General features: G+C 37.7%; 1 protein-coding gene across 1 annotated transcript; it reads left to right on the top strand.

Annotated features, from left to right (window-relative positions):
* The first annotated feature begins 1,297 nt into the window (after nucleotides 1–1,297).
* Nucleotides 1,298–24,181, top strand: ppp1r2 (protein phosphatase 1, regulatory (inhibitor) subunit 2). The gene is made up of 6 exons (XM_056260515.1): nucleotides 1,298–1,663; nucleotides 9,926–10,033; nucleotides 10,621–10,704; nucleotides 19,380–19,483; nucleotides 20,168–20,338; nucleotides 22,807–24,181. The coding sequence occupies exons 1-6, from the start codon at nucleotides 1,539–1,541 to the stop codon at nucleotides 22,824–22,826; spliced, it is 612 nt and encodes a 203-aa protein (XP_056116490.1). The 5' UTR covers nucleotides 1,298–1,538; the 3' UTR covers nucleotides 22,827–24,181.
* Nucleotides 24,182–25,957: the final 1,776 nt, after the last annotated feature.

Raw genomic sequence — 25,957 nt, 5'->3', positions numbered from 1 at the left:
ATACTACACTTGCAGCGCATATACAGTATACAATTTATTCACTTTACTACTGTAAGTTGTCATTACTATCCATTTTAAGTAATTGCAAAATTTGTTTCCTTTGTTACAATATACTTTCCTTCTGCAACTGCGTGCTTTGGATTCTGTGTTCTCCATTTTTTGATGTAGTGTCTAACGAATGATCTGTAGTGTTTATAATATTGACTCGTATATGATGTGAGAGCATCGTTTGATTTTAAGCAGATAGAATGGTTTTGAGGCAATTGTTAGATTTTGCCAGAAGAGTCAGAGGTTCTGTAAAAGAGGTTTTGTGTTTAAGGTTTTGAGAAAGTGAGTGATGGTTTTAAGCAATGTGTTTTGTCTAGCAAAAGATGTCTACAAAGGTACCATTTGCAATTTATTAATTTAGCAGCTCTTGTCGCAATAAGGAACAACATGGGATAAACAATGGATATATGGAACATAATTGTGCTAAATTAATTATTTTTGCAACATAAATTTCTCAAATCAATACCAAGTGCCCAATAACATGCTTGATTATAGCAAAGTCACGTGACTTTGCCTCAACAGATCATGTAATCAGAAAACTGGCAACGAGCGAGATGTTAGGATGGACGTGAGGTCTGAATGACAAAATGTTAATTTAATCATTCTGAAATGCCTGAGTCGTCTGTCATCAAAAAGGTTGGGTATACCTCCCTCCAAGAACTGTCTCACATGATTGCGTTCCCAAACACCAGGCATCTGATCTGCCTCCAAACACAAGATAGCATGACTGTGTTTATTGCATTTCATCCGTGTGCTGTGTGGCGCAGGTCATTATTATGTTGGAAAAAAGAGACAGTGACTTACAAAGACTTATTTTAATTAGATTACAAGGGCACGTGAATTTTAAGGAAAAAATATGTGCATTATTTATAATAATATTAATAATAATAATAATAATAATTTAAAAAACCAAGAATGGTCAACTTTGATTTCATGGTGACTTTAACACACGTACTTCTATGTGTCAAGTTTCATCATGTTCATTCCGGTCAAACACTAAATATTGCCCTACCCTGACTAAAGTATTTTCATATCCATTATGATATTTGTGAAGTAATAAAGATAAATGCTTTAATTAAACTGATGCTCGTTAAAATCGGTTAAAATGCGCACGTTGTGACTCCTGTCCTGTGCTTGACCTCACCACCCCAACAAACATGGCGGCGGTTCCTCGACACTTTAGAGTTACGTTGCTATAGCAACACTCCAACTCTCGCGATGGCAAAGAGTGCGAGACTGACTGCGGCGCCCTATTTCCTTTCCTCGCTGTAAATGGACAAGTGCGTGCGCGAGCTCTGGCGGAATTCAAGTCATCAACGGTCGCAAACTTTACTCACAAACAGCGTTTAACTTTCATTTTAAGGCAGGCAATACATAAGCGATTAACGAATTAGTTCAGAGTGTTGTTTCTGAGCAGCCCCGGTGTGTTTTAGTCGTTTGTTTGAGGCGTAAACAGTGCAAAAGAGGAGTTGTGGGTGGGTTTGACGGTTATGGCAGCACCGCGACCCATTAAAGGGATTCTGAAGAACAAATCCAGTATCAAAGGCCGACCCGAAGAGCCAGTCCAGGAAACTCCAGAACCAGGACCCCCTATAAACTCTGAAGACGACCAACAGTGAGTAAATGCTCTTTAAAACAGCTTAAATCAGTCAGACGGGGCGTCTATAGCAGTGCTACTGTCACCGTGAGACCTGTCAATCAAACTCTGCTCTGAAATGATGTTGACAGTGACCTGAACTAGTGCACTCAACCAGTCCATTACTGGTCCAGTTTAATGGTTTGTTCCAGTTGGAGTACTGTGATAGTAGCATAGTTTGCTAATAGGTTAGCCACTGACCTGTCACTAACCCTCCTACTGGAATTAACATGAATCTTTCCCTCTCTTTTTTACTAACCAGCTGTGTTCTTCTAGTCAGTTCCTGAACCTGTTGTTTAGATGCACAACTCGATGTAAAATATGGGTTAATTTTAATTCACTGATATGTAGCAAAAGTATGATCGTCTTCAGTCATTTTACCTTGACCAAACATACAAGTTATGTAATTCAAACTGATATTGTTATTTTCCTCTAATGGACTTTAAAAAGTTTCATTAATAACATTATTACATGCATACAGTGGATCATTAAGGCTAGAAATTTCTTAAAAGCAATTCATATTCCTTAATATTAAATCATTTTATGACTTAAGAATTAACTGGGAAAGTCTCACTAATCTTTTAGTTTACTTTATTTTGCATCCTCACCTACATAAATGAACTATAGTGTCCTGCACCCAGTAGTAAACAAAATATATCTGGTGTCAGAATAATCTTTGGTTTGACTGAATAATGTCACACTACCAAAAGCTAAATGGTTTTAAAAATTGGCTTATTTTAGGCAAAATATATTTTCTTTTGGCGTTGGGGTAAAATGAGATTCTCCAAGATGATTTTTTATTTATTATAAAATTAAAGAAAATATTACAGGAAGTGTGGTTTCTCTTAGATAACATGAACAGTAAAACACGTCAACATAAATCTGTAATAACAACACTAGTCCGCTCACTCTTGCTATCATAAAACACAGCTGTCACTGCAGATTTGAAAATCAGATGAGTGATTTATTATTATTATATATATTTTTTGCCTGAAGGGCGACGCATGTAAAAATCGATCTCATTCGTTTTGACATTAACTGATCCAGAGTCACTCATAGAAGTCGTGGACGCCCGTCTCTCCTGGAGGTCAGAGAAGTTGTCTCAATCACATCGAGGATGGGACCGAAATAAAGACAAACCCACTTCCTTGTTAACTGAGCCATCTGGCTTTATCTATATTCAGCACTCGTATCGATTTGTTATTTTAGGTCGACCAAAATCTGAACAGGATTTTTCAGAAGCATCAATAAAGGAGGCACTAAAGCTCTTGGTCATGGAGGTTGTGTTCGTCAGTATGGCATGTGTGTCGACTGTATGTAGGTGTTCTCGTTGGCTTCCTCTCTCATGCCAGAAGACATTGTTCTTGAATCCAGCTCTCCCACTCTTAGGAAAATAGGACACACTGTAAGAATGGCACGTATTACTGAATTCCCGTCCCGTGAGACTGCAGTGACACTAAATTAGACCCTTAAAAAAAATGTATTCAGTGACGATACTCTTAAAAAAGAGGTTTTTAATTGGCATTTTTGGTTACATAGAGAATCTTTAACATCCATGGAACCTTTCTATTCTACAAAAGGTTCTTTAGATTAATGAAATTAATGAAAAAAATGTGTTTTTTGAGGAATTTTCTAATTTTTAGTTTAAGAGTGTAACCACTAGATCAGTGTTTCCCACGGCACACTTTTGATAAGTAAAAAATCCCATGACACACACCACTATATAAAAATATAACAAAATTGCACAAACATGCCTTGCTTAAAAATGGCATATAAATGTAGATATTATAGGCTAGCCTATATGAAAAGTAGTGCTGACTTTTAATGTGAAAGCCTAAGTCCGGTAGGAACACAATAAGCATGATGTTGTTGCTGATGATAAAACAATACATTTACATATATCACTCGTTTTTAATTAAACACTGTTGTCAAAGTTGGTAAATTGTGGCTTTATATAGCTATGGTCAGACACTCGCAGGTGATTTATAATATTAACATTTTATGAAAATCAAGCTCAAATTGAGTTACGAGGTCTTTGGCCAGCAAATGACAGATAGTTTGTCTGTCACGGGAACAGCCGCATCTGAGGCAGTAAGTGCGTCGCATTACGTTTCCATCAACATACAGGATATTAAGTGTAATATGGGCGCTCAGTTTTCTTGTTGTTGAAATCTCATGATCAAAATCTCATGATCAAAATCTCATGATACAAAAGATGAAGCGCTATGTATGCACAAGATATTTAAAACACTATATTTGCTTCTAGACTAGACGGCAAAGACTAAAACAATTCAAATACAGAAAACGTTAGCCTTTATGGACGTGTTTCTCGAGTGAATAAAACGCTGTACTTCCGCAAACATCACTTCTTTATTTTCCCTTGCATTGCACACAAGCAGAGATGTCTCCAAGCGTTGCCCGAGTGCGGTGCTTTCGAAATGGAGGCGGGATTGAGTAATCCAGTTTGACTGACAGTTTGAGGAGCCAATGGTTTAGTCACAACCTCTTTAAAATGCTTTTTATTGGTTAAATATTTGTAATTCCCACATACAGACGTAAAGGATGACCAACAGCATTAACTTTATAAAACAATGACTACGTTTACATGCAGCCCATTTTCGGGTTATGGTCGGGTTAAGGTCACTATTCGGGTTTCTGAAACATTAGGAATAACCCGTTAACATGCGTGAGCAGAGAGAGTTTCTCCTGTATACATGGAATTGCAATATCCCGATGTAAACGGCGACGCGCGGTTAGCGTCTGGACGTACGGACAACCTTAAGACGCACTATGCGTCATTTCCGATTCTTCTTCCTGTATCCAAAGACAACAACAACAACAGCAGCACGCGGATAATGAATAGTTCGGGGCAGATAGCGATCGCCTTTGTTTGCGCTTTGGTGCTGGTAACGTTACTGACCTCGTTCTAAAAGTGCTGCGTCTCGCCAGAGAATGTAGACGGGCTCTGGTCTCGCCATGTTTGCTTCCGGTATACTGCACGCGGGTTTTTGTATGCGCTGAGAAGTTCCTCTACTCAAAAGACCAAGATTCCTTGCGAATAGAACATGCGCAGAAGACAAATCACTATGGGGATATGCCGATGCACGTTTACATGACCAAAAATTCGGGTTAGAAAAGGGGTACCCCAGGTATCATATCCCGGTTTTTAAAATCTGGGATATGAGCATATTCGGGTTTTTGCCGGTGTTTACATGGCCGTGCGTGACCGGGTTATTGCTAATATCCCGGTTTTGAACGGGTTATTGGCTGCATGTAAACGTAGTCAATGACAAATAGAGAGATTCAATGTTTCGGCCCAACAGCAGATTGATATTTTCTTATTTGTAGCATTTATTTTAAATCATTTTTGGGAATTTGTTCATTTTTCACAGCACACCTGTGTAACTAGTGTACCACGGCACAGTGATTGGGAAACACTGCGCTAGATGACGGAAGTATTGTTGATCGTATTATTATGTTATGATATTTCTCTTGTCCCACAACAAGCAATGTGTTTTTTTGGAAAAAGTAAAAAAAATTAAAACCCTTTTACTCTGATAAACAGGACTATTATATCCTATTTTCTGAAATATCACGTTATTTTATCATAACATGCTGCTACTTATAGTCCAAAGCGACTTTATTGCAATTATCGTCAAGCACGCAAAACATGCGCAAAGTGCCGCACACACTTCATGTCGAATGAAAGTATATAAGTTTATTTTATAGTGCATCCCCCACACGCTAATAGTTTCACTTTCACTTTAAATAAATGTTAAGACTTGGCGGTTTTAAAAATGCTTTTAATTAATATTTGTTTGTTTTATGCTTATATTTATCATTCCTGTTCTGTTCAGGATAGAGTCAAATTCAAACTAAAAGTGAATGTTTCTAGTTCTTATAATATTTGTAATCGTTTAATTAAATTTTATATTATTTCTAAATGTAACAATAAAATGTGACTTAGGCTATTCATAGAGACAACTTAATTTATGGAAAATATGGTAAATTAATTCTTCCAAAATGTTTTATTTCTTTTGGTCAATTCAGTTTGACTTCTTAGGTGGCTGATTTGTAATAAACACTTGATTGATTTACATTTTTGCTCGTGCAGAATCACCGGCACAATACTGTGTGTGTGTGTGTGTTTGCCAGGGCATTTGTTGAGGTGTTCTCAGTGTCTTCTGGTGTGTTATGCGGTTGCTAAGGCATGCTAGGTGGTTGCTAGGCTTTTGTTTACTGGCTAACCCCCAAGTCTCTGATATTTTGGTCTGTAGATATGGCATGGGTCCCTCTTTCATTGTAAGTCTATGATATTTATTTATTTTTTCCAGTTTTCTCATTCAAGAGGCAAAAATATAAAGTATAAAAGTAGTAACAGCAAGCATCTCCTCATCAAGCATCATGACTTGAATAATGATGAACTGTGAGTCGAACGGATAAATCGTCTGTGTGGCTCGCGGTTCAAAAGAGTAGCGCTGTTTCGTTCCGCTTTTGGTGCATAACATTATATCGAACATTTATCAAACTTTTTTTATAATTGTATAGAGGAAAGTTATATCGCAATGCTTATCATTATCGTTTTATTGCCCAGCCCTGGTTATAGTATATCCCAGCTTATCCTGTATGAAGATGAGGGCGTTATTTTCCCAACAACTGTTTTTTTTTTGTTTTTTAAACACCTGCCGTAGACTTTGGCAACTTTGAAAAAAAAAATATATATATATATATATTAAGGGATATCCTGTACCAGCTTGTAGATCTCACATTGTTTGAATTATGAGGTTTTGCATTATTCGGGTCTCCTAACCGCAGACAAGTTCCTTCTATTGTATTGTGCTTGTTCTCCTAATAAGTCACTACAGACGGCTGCTCATGTACTGTGTTTGTAACCCATGATCCGTAAAAACATGACCCCTAATACAGTGCACCGTATGCTCCCACGTGACCCAGAATAAATCTCTGTTCACCATTGAGTTGGCCTCTGCCTCTGACATGAATGAAACTAATCTCTCGAATTTTTTGTGAGGGAACATGAACATCTATTCTGAAGAGATTAGCATTACTCGATTGGTCCTCGGTTCTGCTTTAGTTTCATCTTTCTGTCTTATGCATCATAGACCTGTGCGCATTAGGTAAACCTTGCCCTGATTGTGTCCAGGACCTCCCTAAAAAGAGAGCTAAAAATAATCCTCTTGTCAAAACAAGAGTATTGTAGGTTGTGCTTTGGTGACTTGAAATGCTGTAGTTAAAAATCATCATGTTTTTAATCCTGCATTGAGCAGATTTCCACACTTGCTTTGTAACATAGCACCTCGTCCAAACGGCGGTTGTGTAACTGTTCTTCTTCCGTGTGGATTGGCACATTTGACTGCTACTGCACAAGCATTAGTGGTCCAGTCTACTGCGTTCATGTCACTAAACGCACTCGCAGGGGTTTCATCTGACTATAGAAGACGGCAAGAATTGATTCGGACTACGTCGACCAGTGCTTTAGTTACAGGTTTGTAGTAGCATGTCAGAGTTTAAACTGCTTGAAGGCCAATCAGATGCTTTGTGTTGTGAAGTGTCTCTGTCAGTGTGTGGAGTGGGTGTTGATGATTGCTGCTGCCCAAAATCTATTGATTAAGGGCATACTTTAAATTTAGCTGTAACACTTTGACTTATTGATGATTCATATGGTCAAATACAAAGTTTAATCATAAATCAAAGCATAAAGGTAATTTAATCATAAAATTACTATTGTTTTGCATTATTAAGTGTAGCAACTAATAATATTACGTTTATTTCTTGGAAATGCACAATTGATTCTGAGCATGAGATGTAGATAAAAATAGCTGCTATTAACAACAGTAACATGGAAAAACCTAACTTTTATAGAGAAAAATGTAAAAAAAAGTTTTAATTTTGGTCATCACATTAAAAATAACATTTAAAGGTGCAGTCCGTAACTTTTTTTTGTGTTCAAAATGTACAAAAATCAAATAATGAGCGAGTACATCATGAATCCATTTTCCAAACCATGTTTAAACCGGACTGTTTTAGCCCGGTCGGCACCACTGCGGAGTAGCCCAGTACCTGCGTGACTTCTCATAGACATAAACGGAGAGAAGACGCATGCAGTTCGGTTTATTAACCACTAGAGCGCCAAAAGTTACGGACTGCAGCTTTAAATTGGATAATATTTAGAGCTTTGAAGGGCTGGAAAAAGTGTGAAGCACTTGAAAGTCATAGAAAAGTGCTTGAATTTCATTCTCAAAAGGTTGTACAAACCTTGAAATGCAGGGCCGGCCCTGACCAATTTGCTGCCCTGGACTCCTCGCAGCACAGCCAATTCCACCACTGATCATTTATACAAGCACAGAAACTGCATTAATGCTGTAGTGTGACCATTGGGTGTTACATTACTATATATATATATATATATATATATATATATATATATATATATATATAAAAGAAAAGCTGATACTGGTGAAACTATACAAAAATAGCACCTACACCACATTATAGCCTAAACACACATAGCAAGAGTAATTAAATATATTCATTAAGCACTTCTCTGGCATACTGTTCTTTCAAAATTAATTTTAAGTGTTTTGTTTTCGAGTAGATGGCAGCAATCTTCCAGTAAACTATGGCACATTTTTCATGTTATCACTATGAATGAAACTGAAAATGTAGATCTTTTTAAAAATGAATTCTTCATAATAATATAACTGACGTTAAAGGGATAGTTCACCCAAAAATCATTAATTACTCTCCCTCATGTCGTTCCAAACCCGTAAGACCTTCGTTCATCTTCGGAACACAAATGAAGATATTTTTGATGAAATCTGAGAGCTTTCTGTCCCATTTCCTCCAATGACATTGCAACTTTCAAGGCCCAGAAAGGTAGTAAAAACATCGTTAAAATAGTCCATGCGACTACAGTAGTTCAACCTTAATGTTATGAAGCGGCGAGAATACTTTTTGTGCGCAAAACCCCCCCAAAATAACAACTTTATTCTACAATCTCTTCTCTTTCATGTCATTCTCCTACGTTGTTGACGCTATTGTTCAGCGCTTCTGGGTTCTACGTAGAACAAAACAAACCTTTTTTACAAGCAAATCGGCCAATTTCGATACCGGTTGCTGATTTATTTATTTTTTCTTTAGGCAAATTTATTTTATTGTTCATTTGCTCTATTACAGGGCAAACTGGCCTTAAAAAAACTAATGTGAAAGAGGCAACCACTGCATTTTAATGCTACCAAAGATGCTACACACATGTAGCATGAGCTGTTGTTTTGATTTAAATTACATTGCATAATTACAAAACTTAGAGCAAATACAGAATGATGTGACTTTAAATTTGTAAAATTGTTACATAAGACACATAAAACAAAAACAGACAGACTGAATGAATGAAAATGTGATTTCGTTCTTTGACAGCTGGTGGCTCTTTTGGAAAATAAGCGTTTCTTTGAGTACCGCTGTGAACAAATCAGCTGCGCTTATGAACACTATACGGAGGAAAGAGGAAAAGATTAAGCCATCGAACCTATTCTGAAGACAGCCAGTTCCCTTCAGAGATGCATTCATATAAACCCCCACCCCAATATTATATTTTTCTTCCTATGTTTCGAGCATCATGAACCGTGATCTTGCTGTGCCTGGTATTTGCTCTGCTGCGCGTCTGCGCTCTCCTCTTTGCGCCCGTCTTCAGCGTGTCCCGTCTCTAGCCTGCGTTAATGTCCTGTTAACATAATATTTTCACACAAATGTGATTAAAAAATGATTGAAATGCCGTTTGTGTGAAAGTCCGGAATAGAGATAAGCCAAAGTTAAACAAAAATGGCTGGTTGACCGGTGCATCTCTAGAAAAAAAAAGTCGCACCACAACAATCATTTGTACTCACAAAAATACTCCCAAATAAATGAATGTTGCACAGATTCAATTTCTGTCGCACATACGACCAAAATGTCCCAATTTCGTGCCTTGAGACGTGAGAAAGGTCCTTGTGTGCCAAAGTTTCCCAATCAAGTCAGGTTTACCATTTATATCACTAAAGGGTTGGTATATTTGGCTATGTATGCCATTTGATGCTATTTTTTTTTGTGTCCTCTGTTTCCAAGGTAATCCATAAAGTTATAAAGTGGGGCAGAGTCCTTTGTTTAATGTAGCAGATCTCAGTGGGAATATTTGCATCAGGGCTAATAGCTTAATCTCTAAATCCGTGTTTGGACCTATTCTTTCAGGAAGAAGTCACAGAAATGGGATGAAATGAACATTTTGGCCACATATCACCCGGCAGATAAGGACTATGGGCTGATGAAGATAGACGAACCCAGTACGCCATACAACAGGTGAGCAGCACATAAACAACCTGTCATTAATGCCTTCTAGATTATGAGTGGGTCAAATACCAGTGATGATTTGAGTATCACTTCTAATGTGGTTGTGCCGAATACTAAAGCATAGAGTCAGGAGTGAAGCTGCTTCCTGCCTATTACATCGAAGAAGAAAATGAAGATGTGCTTGTTAGAACAAATTGTATTGATTTAATTATCTAAGGAATGATTAAATGATATCTGGCCAAACTGGTTTTCAGTATAGCATGTTTAGCATAGCAGTATAGCATATAGCAATATGGACTTTCAGGTTTCGATAAGTTACGATACTGCATTGAGGGTAGCCTATAGCATTTTATGCTACTTATTGGAGAAACGTTCTTGTTCAGAAGTTATCTGCTCTCTTGCTGAGGCACTGTATGGATTGTAAATATTGGTAGTTCAAACAGTTGCTCCCTTCTCTGGATATGTTACTGCCCTGTCTGCAAAATACAAGGGCAGCACTGAGGCTGCAACTCAATATGACAGGGCAAATTTGCAGAAAAGGTCACGCTGTCTTTCTCCCTTTGGGCAATTGGCCAACAATCTCCTTTCCCTCCTAGGATGGTTGCAGATGACGAAGATGAGGGGGCGCTCAGCGATTCGGACGGGAACACAGTCCTACACGGAGACGACCTCGCTAAGAAGTAAGTGATGCATGATTGCTGTCTCTGATATGGATGGAAGGGTAGTACAGGGATTGTCAATGTTTCGTTGCGTACCCATGATTAGGTCCCAGAATAATTGTGACTCCACCGCATCTACATCACAAGATTAACCTATGCACTTTAGGATACTTTCTTATAATAATAACACATTTGACTTTACTATTTTGTATATTTTATTGTTATGGACAAGAACTATGACTGATCATTTAGGCATCATTGGCAGACTGTCTTATGTGAGTGTCGGACTGCAATGTCAAAATAGTTCAAAGCATAAATCTTAACTTGGATTGGGATTTGGTCTTGATGCAGACGAGTGCTGAATCCTGCTTCGCACACTAATGCATGCTAGCAAATGAACCAGCAGTGTCATGGAGGTTCAGTGTATTCACATCTGTAGCCTACATTTCACATAATGTATTATGCTCAAAAAAGCTTTTTAAAAATACACCATAAAGAAGATGTCATGTATAGACCCCAAGGATGACCACCTCTGTGTGCTCGTCTAAAAGCAAAATGGGTGTTTCTTCAACTATGGGTACTTTTATGCGTCGCGGGTGGATAAGATAAATCAATATTAACGAAAATATTAACTACATTCTCTAAGCATGTCTACACAATTTTTTTTTTTCCTCCAGGCAGACAGGCACTCATTTGCCCTCTCTTTAAGATATACGCTGCGCGTCCGCTTTTTTTAAGCAGAAATGGAGCAGGTCCGAGAGTGAAGTAAAAAAGAAGAATTAAAAACAAAACAAAAGGAAGGAAGGAAATAAAAGTACCGTGTGGGAGCGTTTTAGCGAAGTGGTTAACGAGGATGTATCAAGTGCTGGGTATGTAATATGCAACGGCTGGGGTTGTGCGCGCGTGTGTGTGTGTGTGTCTGTCTGTGCGTGTGTACATTCCAGTTTAAGTTTCAAGAGTAAAGGAGTAAAGTCTGTTTATGCCATTAAGAAAATTAAATTCTGTCAAATAAATTTTGTTTTAAAGAAATGTGTATTAGGTTAGCATTAGAGATGCGCGCAGCAACCGTCGCCGAGTCCGCTGTTGAAGGTGTTGATCATCCATTTATCACCACGCGTAACAACACATACAAATGTCCATCGGGTGCGGATACTTCATTCAGAGAAATGTATTGGTGCGGGTGGGTGGAGGATTTGTGTTTGGCGGTGGATTCGGGGTGACGTTTAAGCTCATCCGCGCATCTCTAATATATATATATATTGGTGGAAAAATTGTTGTGGGAGGAAAAATGAGACCAGTACTAAGAAATAGTAATAATTTGCATAAAACATTTTTATAGTTTAAAAAAAGTAGTAAAAATTTTATAATTATCATAAAAAAGTTAAGGTTTCTTCAAAGTTTGTTGACATGATAGATTGACACTGTGGCAAACTTTAAGCGTTTTTCCTGCTGTGTCTTTGCGATTCACAATCCGCCTTGACATCAATAGACTCACAGCGTTCTCTGATGTAGCAGGTTTAAACAACCTCATTAAACTAAATACAGTCTCTGCAAGAAACGGTACTTGTGCTAATTTTGGTTTCCTGCCTTGTTAGTTCAATGTTAGTAATGTGTGCAGGTACTGTGTTTAACCCTGACACAGTACATGAGCAACCAGAACAGATGTCACGCCACAGCCTACAGGCGAGCCAACTTCACAGCAACTCAAGCAGAGCTGCTAATGCTTTCAAATCAGTGTCTGCCCAGCGTGCTGTACTGCTTCAGTTTCACTCAGAACAGACACTTTTCCTGTAAGCTCAGTGTTTCCCAAAAAACCCACCATGTGCTTCTCTGAAATGCAGAGACGCATGTCAGCAAGAACAGCTCATAATGGCACAGGTATTGATCCACAACCAGCAACTCATGGCTGACAAAAACTTTGCCGATCAATAGTGGTGTGTTTAGCCTACTATGAGCTTCAGAGCATTTCTCATGACTTTAGAGCCTAGTTGGATCTCTAGTGCAGTCCAGTCAACTTGTTTCTTTTTTACATTTAATGTTTTACGTGATATATTAAAGAACTTTAAAGGCAGTCAGCACAGTAAAACATCTCTCTGAGAAGTTCTCTAGATCCATCACTTGTACAGCCATCAAAGCAGCAATTGTCTAATAGGGCTACATGATATTGGAAAAATTTTACATTGCAATATTGAGTTTTTCTGCGATATTACAATATGAAAACGAGTTCACCGGATGATTTGAAGAGGTGATTTTGTAGGGTAATGAATATGCATAGAAAATACTAAACAAATTACAAGCATAGTAGGGCTGTCAAAATGGCTGAAAAGCTCAATTCGAATTTCTTTCTTAAATATTAGCAAAATTCGAATTCTATTCGAATTACAGGGAAAAAGTACTGTATCGTCTCCTATGCCCACAAGAGGGCGCAAGCGAGCGCAAAAGCAAATACAAACCAAATCAAGCATCGCATCTTTCATTGAAATGATATTCACTTTTTAAAGTGCATTACCTTTTGAAAGAATGTTTAAAAAAAAAAAAATTTTATTTCCTTAATGTGCATGCAAGGTTTGGTTACAATAGTGCATCAAATTGTGTAAGTGCATCAGTAAACTAAGAAAACGGTAGCTCAGCTCTGACCGTGTGCCAGGTGTGGTCAAGTATGTTGTTGCACGATTTTTGCCACCAACTGAGAGTTTTTGGGTAAGCTAACAAAAACAAAACGCATCAGTTGCGTCATCATAATGTCTCGCTCGCCTCTTGACACACCAAAAAGTATTGACACCAAATCGAATTAGCTGCTGCTTTTTTTTTTTACGGATATTAAAATATTCATTTGACAGCCCTAAAGCATAGATAAATACAAAAAAAAAAGAAGGTTCAAATGAAATGAACAGTGCTTTGTTTTTCAGGTAAGTCTAACCGTATTCAGGTACAGAAATTCAATAATCAAATGTAAAATAACTGAAGACACTGTATAAATTAAACATAATTTATCTTTGTTACAGCTACTAAAGTGATTTTCTCTTTGTATTGTGTTGTTTGATTAACATTAATGACACAGACGGCATCAGGAATATTAGCCTGATGTCACTTTAAGACCGAATACACATATCCAATATAATGGCTGCATTGACTATTGCGGATCCGCACATCGCGATATCAATTTGGAAGCATTTGGAAATTTTCTCCCTCAAGCAAAATTTCTTTGAAATGACTATTTAGTCCAGAAAAAAACTTTGCGGGGCAATGCTTTTTAGAATAATATTTAAAGTATTGCATTCCATCCAGCCATTTTCTTTTTTACTTCATTTACATGCAAATGAAGGTCTTTGACCAATGTGTTGTCTTGCATTATTAGCATCATGTCATGTTTTTGAAAGTGCCTTTCTTGTTATTGATAGATTAGGTGGCTAGTTATTAAAGAAATAATATCTTCTGAAGAATCTGAAAAGATATGAACAGTTTGTATGATAAATTGCAAAATGTAAGTGATTAAAGCACAACTTTGGAAGACAATTAATGCCAAATGTGTTTGAAACAAAAAAGCTGGTTGAATTGCACTAATTAGAAAAAACAAAAATGCATTGAATTAATCGTAATTGCATTTTAATGCATTGAGGGCGTGCATTTTTATTGGCTGAAATTCAACATGGTTGTATATTTAAACTGAATATTGCAATTCAAAACATTTCAAACACATTTTCATTATTAAAAATTCAATCCATATTCACCTTTCAGATTTCTGTGCTGCATTTGAATTCGTCTCACTAGATGTCCAGCGATGTGATTAATACTGTTTAACGCTCTCTCACTGGATCTCCCAGCGCTGTGTAGTAACGGTGGCGAGTGAACCTGTTCTGCGCTGTCTATTATTGGTTCGAGCTGATAAACGCTCCGCGGAGCACAGCTCAAACAAGTAGTGTGGGTTTGTTTAGTGTTTCCACTTTCATTTCGTTTAATGTGTCTCATATGCAACAGAAATGGCAGCTCTTATCAGTTGGCCAACCTGGTGGCGGCACCAGTGCGAAAAAGTCACGCCAGCAGGAAAAAAGGTCGCAAAATATATAGCCCAATATACACACACCTCAATACCATCATGACGGCAAGTCACGTGACATGCAAATGTGTAATATTTGATTTCGAATTTTTATTTTTATGTGAACAGGTCCTTTAAGAAAACCCACTGACTAGCCTATATCTTTAGGTTATAAGAGTTCACTGGGCATGAAATCTCACCACAATGTTTATAGATTTTCTTCCCCCTAGAGAAAGGCACTTAAACCCGACCTCTTCCATTCATTCAAAGACTTGAATGCAGGATTTGGATCTTTGTATCTAGATCCGTGTCTTTAAAGGCTGAGATGGATGCGAGAGAGTGGTTTGTCTGCCGCGGGCCTGTAACTGAATCTGTATCTGATGTAAGGAAGAGGAAGAGCGGCTCACGGCCTCCTAGTAATGCAACTGCCCTTGCCTTAGTCCCACTCGCCGTCTCTTTCCTTCTCCGTCAGTATCTGTGCTCTCGCTCTTGTCATCGCCCACCTCCCACTGTGTGTCTTGTGTTTCCCTCAGCTACGTGTGTTTTATGCTTCCCGACCCAGCAGTCACTGAGGCCATTGTGCATGTGTGTGACCGATTACTCCTGAGAGATGCTTTCCTTAGAAATTCTGTCACACATTAACAGTGAGAATACTACAAACATCATCAGGCTTTAGGAAAAACTACTGCAAGAATCCACACCGAGTTGAACGTTAGATTTTAGCTACGTAAAGGCCGTCAGAGTACAATGATTGGACTAACTTTCCTTAATACGGAAATGATGCTGCCTTCAAGTCCTCCTGGGTAGTTTCTTATAAGGAGTGGTAATTATGACATGATGTGTGCATCAAGGGATTTTGGTCAGAAATGAATGGATGTTTTGGGCAATTACATATTTATTGGTTCACTCACTTCATGACAAAGACGGGAAACGTTTTAGCTCTTATGCAACAACAATGCTCTTTAGGTTTATCAGTCTTGTGCTTCTACAAACAATGATGGGAAATAAAGTTTTGTTGCTCAAGCCTATGGTCTCATAAATTGGCTAAATTTGATCAGTAGATATTTTATTCATAAGTAATATGTATAATACATAAAATAATATATAATTAATATAATAATAACTAGGGGTGTCCCCGACTAAGGATTTTCATAGTCGAATCAGATTCGTCAAGTCCTGCCTATAGTCGACTAATAGTCGAATCATGTGTGTGGTGTTGGGGAGGGGGCGGGGCTTAAACATTTTAAAGCCACGATGTACAGAACATCACACAAAGATATAGAAGAAAATGTATAAAAACATTTTGGATCAATAAAACTAAGAAATAACATAAATAACTGCAGAAAGGCCACACTGCAGATAGGATTTGCATTTCACATGCAAATCAAATTAAATCGGCTGAATTGCCTGTACGAGCATGCTCTAAGTAGGCCTACAGCGCAACATCGATGCACTGAAAAATAATCAACAATTAAGAACACAATATACATTTATAATAAATAAAAATACAAAACGAAATAAGTCAGAATCAAGTCACAAGAAGCAGAACAAATGTGTGCAAAATGCCTAAAGTGCAGGGGAACATATTCAAAACACATGTCACAAATAGTTAAATTAGATCACCCTGAGTGATCAATTAATAAAATAAAAATAAAGAAATTATTAAAATAACGAAAGTATGGCCAGGATTGTCAACTTTGTCTTTTTAACTGCAGAAACAACAATAAACGCTAAACTGGAGCGGCAGTCTTTTTAGCTAAACGTGTTCACAATATCCAAAAATCAAATTAGAACCGGCTGAAATGTTTTGAAATCACTTACCTGATCGAAAAAACAAAATCCAGTCTTTCACTCGGCCTGTGTCCGTTTGAGTCTTTTCAAATTGTGTGCGCGGATAAAATACATTCTAAAACGCTTAACGTGAAAAACGCTTAACGGCTTTGTTCTAAAACTGTTATATTAAAAGATCAAATTATGTACACACCTTATTAATAAAGCATACTATATAGCCTACAGAAAATCAGATGAGCCCAGAATATGAACGCAACGCGTTTTATTAGGCCTATAAGCATTTTCCTCCCATAGAAACGCGTTAAAGAAAAAGCTTTACGTGACTTTCTATAGGAGAAACGCGTTGCGTTCATATTCTGGGTTCATCTGCTTATCTGCACATAGAATGGTTTCTTAAGGTGTGTAGCCTACTGTGTACATACATTAAGCACGTAAAAGTGCCATTTAAGCGTTTTAAAAGCACATTTTTTCACGTTAAGCGTTTTAGAAGGTCCCGAGGAAAACCAACCTGTTAACGTTGGCCGGCAGAAGTGCGATCATGGTTTTCCTGATGCTAAATCCAGCCTTGGAGAATATCCTTGTGGCTTGTGTGCATCTTTAGATTTTCTTATCCCAGACATTTTTAAAGATTTAAATCCCTGCCGACAAGACGCTCCTCTGTCGGTCACGGATCGAAAGTGAAACTTAAATCTGTCACGGGGTGTTTGGATTTATTCACGCTGCACGCACGTTAAAAATATTTATTAAAAGCTTCTTTTTTTGCACATTTTTATTGACAGCATTATCATAATAGGCTGTAGGCCTATATTAACGTATTGACAGAAAACCAGTAGTTCTATGTGAAATCAGACATTGAGCACACTCATATAGCCAAAATGACATAATCCTCGTTTAATAACACATCTGCGAAGATTCGACCGTGAGATTGGTAGTCGAATCAGGCTCCTCCTATCGAAGCATCGAATCTTCGACTATTCGGGGTCACCCCTAATAATAACCAATATAATTGACAAATTTTCAGGTGGGTTTACCATTAGTACTCTGGCAAGAAATTCAACAGAATTTAAATAAATACAAATTAATGCCTACTATTAAATTTTTTAATTGTGATTTTCTGTCTTGTGCAGCCGGTTTATGAGGCTGCTGTCACTTTAAGAGCGTATGCACAGATCCAATATACTGTTACACAAGTTTTCTCTCAACTGTTTACCTGAATACTCTGCAAGACGGGCATTTTGACATCATTTTGTGTCACATTACAAAAATGTTTAAGTGCAATAGGCCATGAAAAATAATTCACCCATCACAATCTATCTGAGAGGCGGCTTTATGTGCTTCTATAGATCAGTGGTGCGCACGCTTCTGGTGTGAGCGCGAAACATGCGAGAATGAGTGCAATTATGCACAACACCATCCCTATTCAACCAATGAAGGAAGTGAGTGACAGGAGGCGGGTGTGTGTCAATTCACCGTCAGAGGGAAGAGCGCAAGAACGCGCAGCCGGCATCGGTGTATCGATACTGCAGAAACAGAGTACTGGAACCGTTTCAGATATTTCAGTATCGATATTTTTGACAACACTAATATATACAGTGTATATACACTCACCGGCCACTTTATTAGGTACCCCATGCTAGTAACGGGTTGGACCCCCTTTTGCCTTCAGAACTGCCTCAATTCTTCGTGGCATAGATTCAACAAGGTGCTGGAAGCATTCCTCAGGGAGTTTGGTCCATATTGACATGATGGCATCACACAGTTGCCGCAGATTTGTCGGCTGCACATCCATGATGCGAATCTCCCGTTCCACCACATCCCAAAGATGCTCTATTGGGTTGAGATCTGGTGACTGTGGAGGCCATTTTAGTACAGTGAACTCATTGTCATGTTCAAGAAACCAATTTGAAATGATTAGAGCTTTGTGACATGGTGGAAGTAGCCATCAGAGGATGGGTACATGGTGGCCATAAAGGGATGGACATGGTCAGAAACAATGCTCAGGTAGGCCGTGGCATTTAAACGATGCCCAATTGGCACTAAGGGGCCTAAAGTGTGCCAGGAAAACATCCCCCACACCATTACACCACCACCACCAGCCTGCACAGTGGTAACAAGGCATGATGGTTCCATGTTCTCATTCTGTTTACGCCAAATTCTGACTCTAACATCTGAATGTCTCAACAGAAATCGAGACTCATCAGACCAGGCAACATTTTTCCAGTCTTCAACTGTTCAATTTTGGTGAGCTCTTGCAAATTGTAGCCTCTTTTTCCTATTTGTAGTGGAGATGAGTGGTACCCGGTGGAGTCTTCTGCTGTTGTAGCCCATCCGCCTCAAGGTTGTGCGTGTTGTGGCTTCACAAATGCTTTGCTGCATACCTCGGTTGTAACGAGTGGTTATTTCAGTCACTGTTGCCCTTCTATCAGCTCGAACCAGTCTGGCCATTCTCCTCTGACCTCTGGCATCAACAAGGCATTTCCGCCCACAGAACTGCCGCTCACTGGATGTTTTTTCTTTTTCGGACCATTCTCTGTAAACCCTAGAGATGGTTGTGCGTGAAAATCCCAGTAGATTAGCAGTTTCTGAAATACTCAGACCAGCCCTTCTGGCACCAACAATCATGCCACGTTCAAAGTCACTCAAATCAACTTTCTTCCCCATACTGATGCTCGGTTTGAACTGCAGGAGATTGTCTTGACCATGTCTACATGCCTAAATGCACTGAGTTGCCGCCATGTGATTGGCTGCTTAGAAATTAAGTGTTAACGAGCAGTTGGACAGGTGTACCTAATAAAGTGGCCGGTGAGTGTATAAAGCAAATAAAAAAAAAATAGCATGTTAACAAACAAACGTCTTGCCGTCTTCTCAGGCTGGAGGCAGCGGTGGAGGGCGCGGAGTCTCGCTTCATGGAGGAGCCAGAAGAGGAGAGCAGTGAGGAAGAGGAGGAGGAGGAGTTGAGTCCGGAGGAGCAAGGTGAGACACGTCTCTCTCTCTCTCTCTCTCTCTCTCTCTCTCTCTCTCTCTCTCTCTCTCTCTCTCTCTCTCTCTCTCTCTCTCTCTCTCTCTCTCTCTCTCTCTCTCTCTCTCTCTCTCTCTCTCTCTCTCTCTCTCTCTCTCTCTCTCTCTCTCTCTCTCTCTCTCTCTCTCTCTCTCTCTCTCTCTCTCATGGCCTCAGATTCCCCTCTGCTTTCTCTCACACTGATTACACATTTAAAACCAGCACGTGCCGTATTCAGTTTGATGTAGTGATGTGGCGCCGCCGTCCACTGGCACTTCATGAAGAACAACAATATTGTAATAATAAAAGTTATATTTTATATTTAACATTTTATTCTTAATTCTCATTTTACATTAAGGAGTTTTTTTGCATATTGCTATTGAGTCAGACATTTTTTTTGCATAAACATCTCGATGCACTACTATGAAATAATTTTAAAATATGATTTAAATATTTACTCGTGTGCTTAATTTTAATGCAAAAAAACCGAATTATTAATTTATCATTATAATTATTAATATAATTTAATGGTTATGATTTTAAGGTTGTGCTTAAAGACAAGAACAAAATCATATGTTCTGTTCTTTGTTTAATAAGAACAAAAGTTTGACGACATGTCTTCCGTGAGTTTAGAGCTGTGTGTGTTTGTCTTTCCTCAGCCAGAAAGAAGCAGTTTCAGATGATGAGGAAGATGCATTATAATGAAGGTATGAACATTAAACTAGCCCGACAACTCATCGCCAACGAGCTGGAAGAGGAGGAAGATGAGGACGAAGAGATGAAGGACGACACAGAGACCGAGGACATCAACGTCGACCCCCCGCAAGATGGTAAATAAGGAGACGTTTACACACAGCGTTGATGGGATATTTCATGCTCCTGCTGAAACATTAGTACAGTTCAGCCATATCTGGACAACACTACTGAACTACACATGTAGTTTGGATAGTTACTTCAAAGGGTTAGTCCAAGTCCATGTTTTTGGATTGTGTTGAAAAGCTAAAAGTAAACCGAAACGTTCACATGCCCATCATCTATTGTTGTGTGAGGAGATATTTAGTGTGTTGAGTCTTCAGCCACTGCTAACCACTAGAGGTCCCTGGAGAATAGGGCTGTCAAAATTGCTCAAAAATGACGTTCGAATATTCTCTCTAAAAAATTCAAACTATTCGAATATCTGGTTGCGCATTGCGCATCTGGCTGCGATCTGTGGCGATTACCAGCGTGACCAATAGAAAACAGGGCATCCAAACAAGCCCGCTAAAAGTTTTGAAAACTCAGCCTACTTTGCTCTAGCTTAGTGGAGCGCAAATCGCGTTGTATCTGAAGGGCAACGCAACGCTGAACCGCGCATTTCGCATCCTGTCTGAAAGGCGCTTTAGTCAGGCATCACTATTTTTGCTGTTGCTTGTTTTTTTTGGGTTGGTGATTTGAATAAAACAGGGTTCCCGCGGATCCTTAAAGTCTTAAATTAGATTTTTAAAATTTAAGACCATAACAAGTCTTATAAAGTCTTATTTTTACTTATGAAAGGTCTTAAATTTTAGATGACACTTTGACTTAGACATATCTAAAAGCTTTCCAAATTAAAACTATCTAATTAGCGTACGTATTTGTATTTATTTATTATTCTATCTTTGTGGATTTGCTAGTTCACGTGACATTTCGCGTCACTCGCGAGTCGCGGCAGCATAACTGTCTCCTGCACGCGAGAGGAGAGAAGGAGAAGAAAGGTCGTAAATGTCAGTTTAGTTGTAAGTTCATTCTTTATGTGCGTATGGTGTGCGATGTGTATTGTCTATTATGATATTGTAATCATTGTTTTAACAATGTACGAGGCACTGCGAGCTGACATCGCATTTGTCTCGTGCTTTCACTGCGTGATGTGTGCAGTGTAACTGTTATGTCCCCAAATTAGTTTTTGTCTTATATTTATATCATATTATGTTCTTATATTAGAATATCACATCAGAAAGAGTGCCGTTTTCCCGTGCACGATTCCAAGTGTGATATTTATGTTATACAACTGTTAAATTAACAATAAGTTAACATTGAAACTACTTTTTAGACACAATATTGTTAATATTGTTTGTTTTCCCTTTATTTCGCCGACTATAATTTCAAAATGAAACCGTAGCAGAGTCTCAATGCAACCGACAGCGATGATTTCTTTACTGAAATCCGCGTTTTGAACGAATCACTTGCTTCTTTCCCGAATGAATCAGCCGTTTGAACGAATCGGTTGAATGAATGACTCCCTCAACTCACTTATTAAGACAGTGATTTGCCGCTGCGGTTTCATATTTAAAGTACCCTTTAAATAAAATGTTAAAATTAGAAATCATTTCATATTTAAATATTGAATATTGATTTAAAAATATATATCTCATAGCTTTATTTATGCAGTTGTAAATGGAGTGTAAATATATTAATGCCACTTGATGCCGCTTCTGTCAACTCTGCACTGCAAAGATGGATTTTGATTGAATGATTTAATTTGACTGTAACAGTGGTACTGTATGATTATTATATAATTAAGTATTATTGTATAATTACTGTATAATTTAATTTGAATGATAGTATTTGACATTAAAGGTGATGCATAACTCTAAATAAGTTTAGAAAAAATGTCCATATATAGGTGGAAATGCCCCTGAAAAAATCAATTTAAGGTGGCAAATATTGCCCCTTAATCAAAATATTAATTTCTGTCACTGCTCTGAACTGACCACTGCATAGAATATGAAAAATATGAATATCTTCGTGAGTCAGCTGTCAACAACAGACCTAAACCAGCTATGGCACCAGCACAAAAACACAATCAGTAAAATATCATCTAATTATTATCAACAAAACGTTGAAAATATCAAGATATATTTGTCAATACTGCACAGCCCTAATGTACGGTATTAATTTTGATTTCTTAAGGTCTTAAAAAGGTCTTAAAAAGCCTTAAATTTGACTTTCAAAAGTGTGCAGGAACCCTGTAAAACCATAACCCTTCATATTAACCCTATTTAACCCTGTAAAGCTTGACATAAAATAAGTTAATTTTTTTAATCAAATGGTTTATTGAACCAAAAATGAAAAAAAACAAACATGTTTTATCTTTGATTACTGGTTATGTATCATATTTGATGCATTATGCTTTTATGACAATTTATTGAAAAATAAATTGTTTTACAAAGTAACTTTTTGATTCTGTTTTGTGGTAGTCAAATTGCCAACATGGAATTTACAAATGTTTCCAAATAGTTTCAAAATTGTGAAATGAACTAAAACGTCTGGTTTGTTACAGCTGATTCCCTGGATTCATAAGGATGTCAAGATGTGTCCTTCGACTCCTGCCTTGTGTCATGAACCTCTGGAAGGCGCGGGGTCGTCACCGGTTTGGGTTCAGCTCCAGGATCCCCCCCACCCTGTGTATTACACCAACACCGCAATGCCACGCATATCAACCAGCTCCCTCATTTGCCAAACGTCTATCGCCATCATGCTAAGAATCGAGACTGTTATCAAACCGCTCCAGGCCTGGACTCCTCCCTCGTCCTGTGGCCGAGAGCGTGGGATCTCCAAGCCCAAGTGAGCTGGAGCCCAGCGAACCATACTGATTCTCTTCTTTCCCAGCACCACTCTTACTGACACTCCAGTAACTGAGTTTAATGCCATTTGAACAAGCTGCTGGTTTAGCATGCACTGGTAAAGGGGGACTGATGTGGTCTTGGGCTTTGACAGACACACACACACACACACACACACACACACACAGCCCGTATTAAACCGCTCACATGAGCTCTACTGTATGCATGGCTTCTGAAAACCATGTTTAATTACATTGGCACTAATTGTATTAGCCCTGTGTTTGAAGTAACAGGTGAGTATTACATACCTAGCTGTAAAACTACTGATCAGTAGACTGACCCTATGGCCGTCTCTGTTGCTTTTCCAAAACTACAACAGCTTTAATAGATGCTGAAGGGATCTGGAGGGTTTTGTCTTGGCGTCCTTATTGAGCTTTGTTTGTTTTGATTGCCTTTTTTTTTTATAACTCTATTATAATGGGGTTATTTCTTTTTGTGGTCACTGAAGAATATAATTATAGTGCAGTATCAAATAAAAAAATAATAATAATAAATTTGACCCAAGCAAATTCATCTTTAAAATGGCTGTTATTCTGGTGTATTTTGTCAATTTATAGTCAAACTGACACATATGCGTGTTGTGTATATATATATATATAAAGAAGCTAAATGGGTGAATGTCGGAAAACCTTGCAATAACTTGTCATATTTGGCTCCAAAGTCAAAAGGAAAAAATAAATTATATTTTGTATAAAAACGTTTTAGTACCATATATTACAGTAATGAGTCAGAATATTCTGCGCATTACAGTGAGTTATCGTTACTGTAATGCACAAAAGATTCTGATGCATCATATATTTGTTCATTACACAAACAAAAAAATTATTCAGACTCATTACTTTAATGCAAAAAGGTAATTCAGAGAATCATTACCGTAATGCAAAAAAATTCGTACTCATTACCGTAATGCTAAAATATCGACTCGATAGCAATATACAAAAAACTATATTGCTATTGACTCAGATTTTTTTGTTGTTGCATAAAACATCCAGATGCATTACAGTAATGATAATGAAATATTTTTTAATATGATTTAAATATTTACTTGTGTGCTTAATTTTAATGAAAAAACAAACAAACAGTTAAATTATAATATTAAGTTTTTTTTTTTTTTTTTTTTTTTGATTTGGTGAAAAACAAAAAATGAGCTGTATATGTTCTTGACGGGTTTTATGAAATCCACCCAGATATCGACGCAGCATTGCTTTTTGGAAACAGTGCTTCAATGCAACCGTATCTGCCTGAATGCATTTTAAAGCATTTTCTGGCTAATGTATTTATTCTCAACCTAAAACCAGCAGAATCATTCATTTGAGATCTTTTTTCTCTTTTTTTATGTTTCTTTCCATCATTGTGGATGTTAAATCATTTTCACATGCCCTTCCCTTAACTGAATGATGTCAAAAAAAGGTTAAATTCTGGCAATATCTCAAAAACAGTGCTGACACACTGAACAAAAAGCACATTTATTAATTGGTTGTCTATTTTTAATGAAAAATATGAAACGCCTGGTTTTGTCCTTCAATGTCCCATCAGTTTTTGACATGGATTGCACACATGTTTCAAGTCAAATATAGTTTAATCCAAAATTGGTTCATTCTCGAACAAATGCTTAAACAAGTGCTTTTTGATTATGTTGAACTTTCTCCGTTTGTATTGTGTAAAATGGCCATTTATGTGTCATTTTTATTCCTCAAGATTTGTTTTTCTGTTTCTTTTCTTAAATAGATGTGCATGTTCTTCAAATGAAAATGTGCATATTTGTCATCATTAAAACGTTGGTACAAATGTGTTCTTTGAAATTGTTTTTATGTAATATAAATGCCATAAAAATAAAATAAAAAAAGCAAAGCTACCCCCTTATATTTGGACGATTACTCTAGTAAACTGCCAATACTGTCATCAAAGTGAAAAATATGAAAGCATCTTATACTGTTATTAAAAACCCATTCACACCAACAATGATAACTGCAAGGATGCATAAATTAGCGTTCAAACCAACGGACGACGACGTTATCTGTATTAAAATTATAATGTCTTAAATGCTCACGCTTCTGATTGGCTGTCGATGTTTTATCGTTTATCATGCGGTGTGACTTTAACTATCCTCACAGAATTACAACGATTATCGCTAGATATCGTCCTTGTGTTAATGACCCTTAAAGGGATAGTTCACCCAAAAACGAAAACTCTGTCGTCATTTACTCTCCCTCAAACCTGTACGAGTTTCTTTCTTCTGCTGGACACAAAAGAAGATATTTTGATGAATGTTAGTAAGCAAACAGTTGACGGACCCCATTGACTTCCATTGTATTTTCTTTTCCTACTGTGGAAGTGTCAATGGCTACCGTCAACTGTTTGACTGCCGACATTTATCAAAATATCTTCTTTTGTGTTCAACAGAAGAAAGAAACTCATGCAGGTTTGGTGAGTAAATGACGACAATTTTCATTTTTTGGTGAACTATCCCTTTAAATGCAGTGCGTACTTACAATAATCAGCGCGTTATCCTCTGTTTACGCACGTTAAAATGGTTATCGTTATAGTTATTATATCTTTCCTGGTGTGAACGGATCTTTAGACCTACACTGACAGAGCCCACCACATAATATTGATTTTACAGTAGTAACAATAATTAAAGTAACTATTTCGGCAAAAAATATAGTTGCCATTGTGATTTTAAGTTTTCTCAGAGTTTCCACTTGTGCATGACTCGGCTCAAACTAAATGTATGTCAGAAATAGACCATTAGATGGCAGTATTTCACAATAAATACATATAAGCAACGAAGACAAACTTGATCCATAC

The sequence above is a fragment of the Rhinichthys klamathensis genome, unplaced genomic scaffold (assembly GCF_029890125.1).
Source record: "Rhinichthys klamathensis goyatoka isolate OS25496 unplaced genomic scaffold, OSU_Roscu_1.1 h1tg000009l_1, whole genome shotgun sequence".
NCBI lineage: Eukaryota > Metazoa > Chordata > Actinopteri > Cypriniformes > Leuciscidae > Rhinichthys > Rhinichthys klamathensis.
Note: the sequence above shows the minus strand (reverse complement) of the source record. Positions and strands in the feature narration are given on the sequence as shown.